Genomic DNA, 10,853 nt, shown 5'->3' with positions numbered 1-10,853 from the left:
ATTTCTGATAACAGGCTTCTTTGCCTGCCTCTGTCTATGAAGATAAAAGACACAGCTCCTCCTATACCTCCTCTCCCCAATACTGGTGTGCCCAGAGTAACCACAGGTGGCGCCTCTCAGTGACAGAGCACTCGATCTTGCCCATGACTTTGTCACTGAGGACCCAACATCAGGGGCCCGTTAGGAACACAAGCACGACGAAATGATTCTGACCCATCATCCCTTCCGACACCAGGCCTGCTGACCAGTAGATGGGTCAACAGTCAAGCACAATCTAGCCAACTTCATTTGGAGGGTAGCATGCCCAAGAAGATGCCTGGCATATTAGAGAGACACTGTGTGACCACCTCCCTCTTGACTGCCCCCCAATGCCGTCTCGCCCCGTGAGCGAGTCCCGAGTCCTCCCTTGTCTGGAGTTTCAGCTAGTCCCCAACAAGGCATGTGCAGCCCATCACTGCGGCACTGTTCTGTCCCCACAGCAGAACACAACCATGGGACAAGAGTCCCACACAGATGCCTGGACTCCGTGGGGGGCAGGCTAGGTCTTACTTCTTCGGAGGAGTGTGGACACGGGACTGTGGCCAGGTGACCCACCCAGCTGCTGGCCACCCTGGAACTTGAGGCTCTGCAGGTTGATGTGGGCCCCGTGCTTGAGAAGCACCTCCACCGTCTTTGCGTGCCTGCCCTGGGCAGCCAGGTGCAGTGCGCTGAGCCCCCGGTCATCGGACAGGTTGATGCTGTCAGCACTGACCAGCTCCTCCACCACCTCCGAGTGTCCATGGGCAGCGGCCAGGTGGAGAGCCGTCTGGCTCAGCGGCCCCCGAGCCAGCAAATTAGCCTTCTCCTCCACCAGCAGCTTCACGGTGGTGAGGTGTCCATTCCGGGCGGCCAGGTGCAGGGCGGTGCAGCCCTCGGCCGTCAGCCCCTCCTTCTCAGCGCCACGGTGCAGGAGCAACCGCGAGGTGCTGGTGTGGCCCGTCTCTGCGGCCACGTGCAGGGGCGTCTGCAAGAGCTGGTTACAGATGTTGACATCAGAGTGCAGGTCGATGAGGATGCGGGCCACGCGGTAGTGCCCCCGCTGGGCAGCCAGGTGCAGGGGCGTCCTCCCATCCAGGGTCTGGGCATTCACGCTCACACCCGGCTGCTTGGCCAGCAGCTTCACAATGGGCAGGTGGCCCTGCCAGGTGGCGTAGTGCAGTGGGACCCAGGCGTCCTTGCCCTGCAGGCCAGCATCCACACCGCGGCGCAGCAGGATACGCACGATGGTCTCCTGGCCATGCTGGCAGGCCACGTGCACAGGCGTGCGGCCCTCGCAGTCCGCCTCGTCGACGGAGGCATTCTTTTCCAGCAGCAGCCGTGTGCTGGTCTCATCCCCGTTCTGGGCAGCAAAGTGCAGGGCGGTCCACTGGTCCTCATCCTTGGCGTTGACACTGATCTTGCGGGCCAGCAGCAGCTCCACGACCCCGCGCACCCTCCGCTCGACGGCCAAGTGCAGGGGTGTGGAGCCCTTCCGGTTGGTCAGGTTGGGGTTGGCGTTGTTGAGCAGAAGCCACTTGACGCACTCCTCCTGGCCGGCCTCCACGGCTAGGTGCAGGAGGCTGGCGCTGCCCTCCAGGAGCAGGTCCACATCCTGGGGCTGCAGGATCTTCATCAGCCGGCTGGTGTCCCCACATACAATGGCATCCACCAGCTTCTTCTTCTGAATGTCTGTCGTGCCGAGATCTGCAAGGAGAAGAGAGGCACAGGGTCAGCGGAGGCAGGTGGCCAGGGGCACATTCAGCCTCACCCTGAGGCCTCTCTGGTGTTCTCATTCGGCCAGAGCCCCTATGGGACGCTGAGCAGGGACATCCGAGGACGCACAGCCTCCAGGTGGCTTTTCACTTTATTTTAGTCTTAGATATTACAATAGTCAGTTTTATGTGTCAACTTGGCTAGACTATACAGAAAAGAAAAAACCAAACTTGTTGCCGTCGAGTCAATTCTGACTCATAGTGACCCTACAGGACAGAACAGAATTGCCTCATAGGATTTCCAAGGAGTACCTGGTAGATTCGAACTGCCAACTTTTTGGTTTGCAGCCATAGCTCTTAACCACTACGCCACCAGGGTAGCATCCAGTTATTCAGTCAAACACTGATCCAGGTGTTGCTGCACAGGTATTTTGTAGACATGGTAGACATCCACAATCGCTGACTCTTAGTAAAGATTACCCTGGATAATGTGGGTGGGCCTGAACCAATCAGCGGAAAGGCTTAAGAACAAAAACTGAGGTTTCCCAGAGAAGGAGAAACTCCGCCTCAAGACCGTAACATAGAAATCCTACCAGTTTCCCATCTGCTGCCTGCCCAACAGATTTTGGACTTGTCCAACCAGGCCTGCGGCCCTGGTGGCATAGTGGCCAAGAGCTCGGTTGCTAACCAAAAAGTCAGCAGTTCAAATCCACCAGCCACTCCTTGGAAACCCTAGGGGGCAGTTCTACTCTGTCCTATAGGGTCGCTATGAGTTGGTCTGGTAACCGTAATCATTTAAACCAATTCCTTGCAATAAATCTCTCTATATACATGATACGTGTGTATCTGAGAGTGTACGTATATGTATTTTTTATGTGTGCATGCGTATGTGTGTTTATATATACACACATACATATATAGATGGAGGGATGAATGGATAAGTAGGGGGACGGATGGACAGATTGGGTGGGTGGATGGATGGATGGATGGATGGGTGGCGGGTGATGGGCGGGTGGATGGATGGATGGATGGATGGATGGGTGGGTGGGTGGATGGATGGGTGGGTGATGGGTGGATGGATGGCTGGGTGGTGGGTGATGGGTGGATGGATGGGTGGGTGGGTAGATGAGTGGGTGGGTGAATGGATGGATGGGTGGGTGATGGATGGGTGGATGGATGGATGGATGGATGGATGGGTGGGTGGATGGATGGGTGGGTGGATGGATGGGTGGTCTGGCAAACGGATGGATGGATGACAGGTAGGTAGGCAGACAGGTAGACAGATCTACTGGCTCTGTCTCTGGAGAGCCCTAACACAGATCTGCTCCAGACTCCTAGCGGGGAGACCTTGGGCAGGTCATTTAATGCATTTCAAAAATAAAAGCCAGTCTACCTGTCCTGCGGCATCATGATTAGATGATTAGACAAATTCCTTCATTTAAAAAAAAAGGCAAGGCAAGGACTAAAAAGACGAGGCCAGAGCCCCCAGAACTTCAACAGTGCCCACCGCACCACCCTGTAGAGCTCACCAGCCGCAAAGCTGGTGTCTGCAGCTAGACAGGGACAACCCGGCTCTCAGCCCAACCTCGAAATGCCGCCCCCCGCCCTGGTGACCCATAAAGGACATTTTCTAGAAAAATCTTCAAAGGGCTGGGAGGAACGTTCATTAGCCCAGAATAGGAAATGTTCTACTTAACGTACAAATCCTATTACGTTGTCTGGAATTCTGAGTTGTGCAAAATAAAACTCTCCTTCCTCCCATTAAACATTCTCAAAGGGACCTAAGAGAAGGGTGGGGTGTGGGTGGCCTTAAAAAACAACCCAATCTGGATTCCATGTTTTATTGCTCTCGTTCTCAGTTGGGTCTGTGATACTCTCTCAAGCATGAAGACGTCAGCCGAGAGCTTTAGATCCAAAAAGAATGTTCCAGAACGTATTTCTCCAGCGGAGATAGTGATGTTTCTTCCCAGTTTCTCGGAGTTAGCCCTAACTTTCCTCTTCAGCCTCATTGTCCCCCACCTCTAGTCAAACATTCAACCCAGCACCCCCCACCTCTGTGTCTCTGCTGAGGTGTTTCCCTAACCCAAAGTGTACTCTTTTACCACTGATGTTCCGCTCTAAAATTCCTAGCAGGCCCATAGGATCCAGTAAAAGTTCTCCCCTCTAAGAGGTTTCCCCGACCCACCAGGACAAACAAGCACTCCCTCCTCCTGGTGTCCAGTCTGTACAAGACTCTCTGGGCTCTCATCTATCTGTGCACCATATGTCTGTATTTCCTAATGGAGCTGCAGCCTTGAGGGACGGGCCAGGACCACATCTCATCCCCACAGTGGGCAGAGAGGGGGCTACAATATGCATCGAGCCCCAGTTTTGGGGCAGGGGCTGTTGTTAGCTGCTATCAAGTTGGCCCCCAACTCATGATGACCCCCATACACAATGGGACTGAACGGTTACAATCCATAGGGTCTTCACTGGCTGACTTTTTGCAAGTAAAACGCCAGGTCTTTTTTCCTAGCCCAGCTTTGTCTGGAAGCTCCGCTGAAACCTGTTCAGCGTGATAGCAACGCACAAGCCTCCACCGACATAGAGGTGGTGGCTGTGCATGAGGTGCGCCGGCCGGGCCTCAAACCCAAGCCTCCCGCATTGAGGGGGAGAAGTGTATCACTAAACCACCACTGTCCCTATGGGGAAGGGGCAGGAAAGAAGCACTCTCTAAAAAGAAAAGCTATAAAAATTAACATAAAAAGACAAGATCAGCCACCCACGAGGGGCTCTCACCATAACTGGGAGTTTATAAACGTGACCAGGGTATCTTAAACTCCCAGGCCAACTAACCTATTGCAGTGCACGGTGAGTGAGCGAGTGGGTAGCCCAGAAATAAGAAAAGTGTGGGGGATATTTACACAGCACTGCCTGGAAAGAGTGGAGAGTGGCATCTACCAAGGAGAAATATCCCTTGGGAGGGTGGGTCCTCCACCCGCTGGCTCACTCACAAAACTCAGGTTCCTCAGTCTGGAAGTCTGAGGTCAGACCCTGCACCTGTTTGGCACAGGTGAGACCCTATCGTACAGTCAGGTGACTCGGTCCGTTCCTCTTCCTCTCTAAGTGCCACCCAAGAGCTCAGTGGATTTGTACTTGATGAATTGACAACGCACTGACACCCAAAATGGCTCAGTGAAGGCAGAGAGTTATGTTCGGGTTGAGAACTTGGACACCTGATTCTTCTCAGTTGTCACTGACTCCCATGCGCCCTGAACCTTCCAGCCCACGGGTAAGCTCATTAGTTCTCAGGACACAAAGGTGTTTCCCGCTCACCTCCCGCTGAAGGCTCACGCTCGAAAGACAAGGACAGCGACCCTCTGGACGAGAAGGCGGAATCGACCGAGGAGATGCCCGAGAGTCTTTTGCCGCTGCTCGTCGAGGGGAGTTTGGATTCCGAGGAGCTGCGGCTGAGCTCTTCCGGGCCCTCGATGGTCTGAGAAATCCCCGAGTCCAGCTGTGACAGCAACTCGGAAAGGCTGTAGTCATTATCGAACGCTGGGGCCGAGGCGCGCTTGAGGGGCGTGGACACGGGCACCGCCTGTAAGGGGTGGAGAGAAGGAAATGCATGAAGACCCCACCCCCTCTCGCTCAGCCCACCCAGGACACAGATGTGGAAAAGCAAGGGGAACTACAGGCAGAAGGGTGAGTGTTCTGGATTGAACTGTGTCCCCACCAAAACTGCAAACAGTTACACGCTCAACTACTAGCCAAAAGGTTAGCGGTTCAAACCCACCCAGAGGCACCTTGAGAGACAGGTCTGGCAGTTCGACTCGGCACACATGGGGTCTCGAGAAGTTGGAATCCACTCCATGGCAACCAACAGCAATAATCCTTGTGGATGTAATCCCATTTGGAATAGGGTTTGCTTTGTTTTGTCAATGAGGCCATATCATATCAGCATAGAGTGTGTTTTAAGCCAATCACTTTTGAGATATAAAAAGAGCAGATTAAGCACAGAAGCGAAGAAGCCCTGGTGGCATAATAATGAAGTGCAGCCACTTCTCAGGTAGAAGACCTGGTGCCCTGCTTCTGTAAAGATTACAGCCAAGAAAACCCTATGGGGAAGTTCTACTCTGTCAACTGGGGCTGCTCTGAGTAGGAACCTAGCAGATGACACCTAACAACAAAGCACAGAAGCCAGGAAGCACAGACGGGGGAAGACAGACACCACGCCACATGAAGAGTGCCAAGGAACCAAGGAACACAAGGTGAAGAGACGAGGATCTTCCCCCAGAGCCAACAGAGAGAGCCTTCCCCTAGAGCCGGCACCCTAAATTCGTACTTCTAGCCTCCTAAACTGGGAGAAAATACCCACTTGTGGTATTTCTGTTACAGCAACACTTGGAATCTAAGACAGTGGGCCAGAGGAAGAAGAAAACACCATCGCTGGCCAGTAAGCGAGGCAGAGAATTCAATCGTCTGTAACCACGTACACACAGCACCGGGGAGCCCAACATTCAGAGCTGCGTCTACCCAGCACGAGGAAATCGTAAGACAAGAGCAACTTGATAAAAATGGAAACTCCCCATTATCCTGCTCCAGATTCCAACAGCTGAGCAGCATTACATGCAGCACTATACAGGCAAAAGTCAGAAGTTGAACAAGCTGAGAGAGCGTGAAATGGGGGTGGCTGGACCTTGTCCATCTAGAGGAGGGCAGTGTGAGAAACACAAGGAAGGCAAGCTGGAGCCTTCCTTGTCACTGTTGCTACGAAAACCAAAAAACCAAACCCGTTGCCATCGACTCGATTCCAACTCATAGTGACCCTATAGGACAGACTAGAACTGCCCCATAGGTTTCCAAGGAGCAGCTGGTGGATTTGAACTGCTGACCTTCTGGTTTGCAGCCGAGCTCTTTCACCACTGCCGCCACTAGGGCCCTGATGTCCTTGTTGTTAGCTGCCATCAAATCGGCCCCCGACTCATGGAGACCCCATGCACAAGGGAACAAAACAATGCTCAGTGTTGCACCATTCCCATGATTGCATGGGGATCAGACTGCTGTGATCCACAGGGTTCTCACTGGATGATTTTTGGAAGTAGATCACCTAGTCCATCTTAGTCTGGAAGCTCCACTGAAACCTGTTCAGCATCGTAGCAACATGCAAACCTCCACTGACAGGTATGTGGTGGCTACGCATGAGGTGCATCGGCCAGGAATCGAACCTTCTGCATCGAAGGTGAGAACTCTACCACTGCCCCCTTAGAGCCCTGCAAATCTGGCTTAGGGGCTGAGTGTGGACACTGGAGAGGGGGTGGGGACTAGCTGCAGGGATTACACAGCAGTCCAATCCAATATATACTGAGGGTTTTGTGAGATGATTAGACTCTGTCCATGACTCATGAATCTTTTTTGATTCATGCCCATTTGCTTCCAAATCCTTCCTCTCCTTGCAAACCAGGGACACCCAAGAGCCTGATTTGTTCTTAGTTTGTTGCTTTCTGTATTGAGTCATACCCACTTGTTGGTTGCCTTTTTTTTTTCTTATCAGGGGCCAGGTCTGACTTTTTGTGGTTGCCTCCCTGGCCACCTTTGCTCCCTGACCCTCACACACACACACACAAGCCCCTTTATGTTCAGACAGTGGGTGTGCCACAAAGGTTACTTATCTCCCGACTTTACACTGACAACCTGGAATAAATTGCCCAATATCAGATAACACGCTATAAAGTCAGCTTATTAGGCTTTACTTACAAGTCTTACTATCCTAAAACGGAGTTAGAGTCCCAGCATTTGAAAGTTCTCACTGCCTCTAAATGACTTACGTAGAGCTCAATAACGGAACCACCATTTATGAGCAGTTAAAACAAAAGAGGCCAGATACCCAAGCCAGGGGTGCAAAGACACTGCACCCCAGATTGTGCCCCACTCAACTGGGCCCAGCAGCCAAACCAACTGGGGTGTTCTGTTCCCTGTGGTTCAAAGAGCACACGCTATGTGGCTATTTAATATCTCGTGTGACCCACACAGTCCACATGTAACTACACGGATGGGAGGTGGGGGACAGGGAGCACCCACACAGTCCACATGTAACAACGTGGATGGGAGGGGGCACAGGGAGCACCCACACAGTCCACACGTGATGACATGGACAGGAGGTGGGGACAGGGGGCACCCACACAGCCCACACATCATGACAGGGACGGGGGGAACAGGGAGCACACACACAGCCCACACATCATGACAGGGACGGGGGGAACAGGGAGCACACACACAGCCCACACATAATGACATGGACGGGGGGCCAGGGAGCACCCACACAGCCCACATGTAACGACACGGACGGGAGGGGGGACAGGGGGCACCCACACAGCCCACATGTAACAACACGGACGGGAGGGGGGACAGGGGGCACCCACACAGTTCACACGTAACGATACGGATGGGAAGGGGGGACAGGGGACACCCACACAGTCCACACAGAATGACACGGATGAGGGGGTACAGGGGGCACCCATACAGTCCACATGTAACGACATGGATGGGGGGACAAGGAGCACCCACACAGTCCACACGTGACAACACAGACAGGAGGTGGGGACAGGGGGCACCCACACAGTCCACACGTAATGACACGGAAGGGAGATGGGGTACAGGGGGCACAGTGCGGCAGGAAAGGAGTCAGGAGCCGTGCAGCTGGCTGGGGGGATGTGCACCCTGCACCAGGCCCGGGCCACACGACGGGCTGGGGCCACACAACAGGCTGGGGAACACAGCCACTCTCAGAAGGGGGGGACGAGCATCCAGGCTGGTGGGGGGCCCCTCCACAGCATCAGAGTTATTTGCAGAATGGAAGAGTCTCACCGGGAAGACTCAGGCACGAAGCCAACGAGAAGAAACCCAAACGCCACCTCCCAGGAGGTCTGAGTCACCTGGCTCTTGCGCTCGGGGGGACTTCTCACGTCCAGACCTCGAGCTGCTTCTCTCACCTCATCATCGGGCTTTTCATACAGGTCCTCGGTTTCAGACGTAATTTCTTTGGGGAGAAAACAAAAGAAAGGGCACGTCACTCCGATAATCACTTCCACGGCTGACCACGAGGACAGAGCGGCAACAGCCCCGAGCCTCAGCGTCATGGAAGATGCGCATAATGGGTTCCTTGGATTTCACAGGTGGCCTGCCCAGAGCTGGGCTCCTCAGACAACCCCAGGGGCCTCTGCGTGGTGACTGCCGGCCACACCGGGGCCTCCCGCCAGCAGCTCCGCAGGCTTTTGCCAGACTGAAAGTAGGAGCCGCTCTTTCCCAGGATCCTAAAGGAGGCTTCCTCGGGCAGAGCCCCACCTGCCAGGTGTGTCGGGGCGCATGGCCCTCAGGTGGTCAGGTTGCCCACACCTGGGTGGGGCACCCAGCTCACCCGTATTCTCGTCACCCTTGTCTTTTAGATGCAGTGATCGGTTTCAGTATAATCAGGCTACCTTCCTAACCAAGGGACACATCTGGCCTAAGGAAACAAGACGCGCAGGGAAGCGTGTGGGAAACCCTCAGTCACCTGTCCTGCCATCTCCTGAAGACAAATCGCCGTATCTGGACGGGAAAGGTACAGGCTCTTCCGGGCAGCAACCCAGCCCTGAGCTGGGAGCGGGCTGGGCGCTGGGAACTGCCCACATGGTGCCGGTCACGTGCATCCCGGCTGTGGGTCTGAGGGCCATGGGTAGAGGTGTGGCCCACCTGCTGGCACAGGGCTCGTCTTGGTCCACCTGTCTCTATGCACACTGACCCAAGCCCGCAGCTATTCTCGGACCCTAAGCTCTAGGCAGAAACGCTTTCTTCCACAATGCCAGCAGAAGAGGAAAGCAGAAACATTTTGGGGGGAGCCCAATGCTGGGGTCCCCTCTGAAGGCAGGCAGGGGGCTAGCTGGCAGTGCCCACTCACCCTGGAAGGTGGGCCGTGCGTGTGGGTCATCCTGCCAGCACCGCTGCATGAGGCGGATCAAGTTGCTGCAGGCACGGGGCCGGGCTCTGCAGACCGGTGGCAGCTCGGGGCGGTGGCCCTTTACCACCTTCACCATGATGTGTAGAATGTTCTTCTCGTCTGCAAGGGGAAGGTGCACAAGTCACAACAGCTCTGGGAGCCGGGGGATGAGGTGCTTATCAGCAGGAGGAAGCAGGGACCGTGGGAAAGCACCCGGGGGCAAAGGCTCGTCACCCGGGAAACCACGTCTCCCCTCTGCGAGGCACACAGCCCTCTTCAGCCCTTGTTCTTACAGGACACACATGCTCTCATCCCTATCTTCAAGAGTTAGGATTTCCCAAATGGAATCAGGGTGCTACATCACAGAGGAGATCTTTCTGAGCCTGTAGCTCAAAGGAAAGGCAGCTTCAAAGGAGGAAAATATCCGACAGGGCATGTTCCCAAGTGGCCCATGGCCCGTGCCTGCCCGAGAAGTCAAAAACAGAAATCATGGCGTCGGCAGTGTCCAGCATGCAAATGGACCCAGATTGCCCAAAAATGGCTTAAAAACATCTTCCTGAATTCCAATTCCTGCCCCAAATCACAGGCCCCCGCTAGCTTCCCGAGAGCTGACCCCAAGATGCTATAACCTTAATCAGTAAACGGGCAGGACACACAGGCTTATTACTGGGGGGTAGGGGTTGAGGTTCCATTTTAATTGGGATGGGCTCAGGGGGACCCTCATCGGGCCAGTTTTCCCAACCTGAAAGCACGCTGTCCATCAAGCCCAAGCGTCAAGTCCCCAGTGCTGCCCTTCCTCCCTGCTCTAGTTCCCAACACTCCCCATTGGACAGGACCTCTTTGGAGAGGCAGGTTGACATATCTCAGCAGGTATGGAAAATTGGCCCTAAGTCACCAAGCACTGCCAGATCCTACACTTTCCCGTTAAATCTTGCGCAATCTCGAGTATCTATACCCCATTCCCATGATAACTGAGCCTTCCAAAAGCCAACAGGCCCTCTAAATAAAATGACGTGACAATTAACCTCCACACCTGGAATATTCCCTGCTGCTCAACACAAACTGCTCTAAAAAGTATCACGAGATACTCCCGGCTCCTGTACCTTGAACTCCCCTATCGACCAAGCAATAAAGTGTGAGGGACTCATTCCCGACTTTTTACACTATGT

General features: G+C 54.2%; 1 protein-coding gene across 1 annotated transcript in view; it reads right to left on the bottom strand.

Annotated features, from left to right (window-relative positions):
• Positions 1-538: 538 nt before the first annotated feature.
• RIPK4 (receptor interacting serine/threonine kinase 4) overlaps positions 539-10,853 on the bottom strand; it is a 33,067-nt gene continuing 22,752 nt past the window's right edge. The window contains exons 5-8 of the mRNA XM_004384874.1: positions 9,646-9,804; positions 8,645-8,748; positions 5,046-5,310; positions 539-1,722 (exon numbers count right to left, since the gene is read on the bottom strand). Coding sequence (XP_004384931.1) covers positions 539-1,722; positions 5,046-5,310; positions 8,645-8,748; positions 9,646-9,804 — 1,712 coding nt within the window. The remainder of the gene's footprint in view (positions 1,723-5,045; positions 5,311-8,644; positions 8,749-9,645; positions 9,805-10,853) is intronic.

The sequence above is a fragment of the Trichechus manatus genome, unplaced genomic scaffold (assembly GCF_000243295.1).
Source record: "Trichechus manatus latirostris isolate Lorelei unplaced genomic scaffold, TriManLat1.0 scaffold00128, whole genome shotgun sequence".
NCBI lineage: Eukaryota > Metazoa > Chordata > Mammalia > Sirenia > Trichechidae > Trichechus > Trichechus manatus.
Note: the sequence above shows the minus strand (reverse complement) of the source record. Positions and strands in the feature narration are given on the sequence as shown.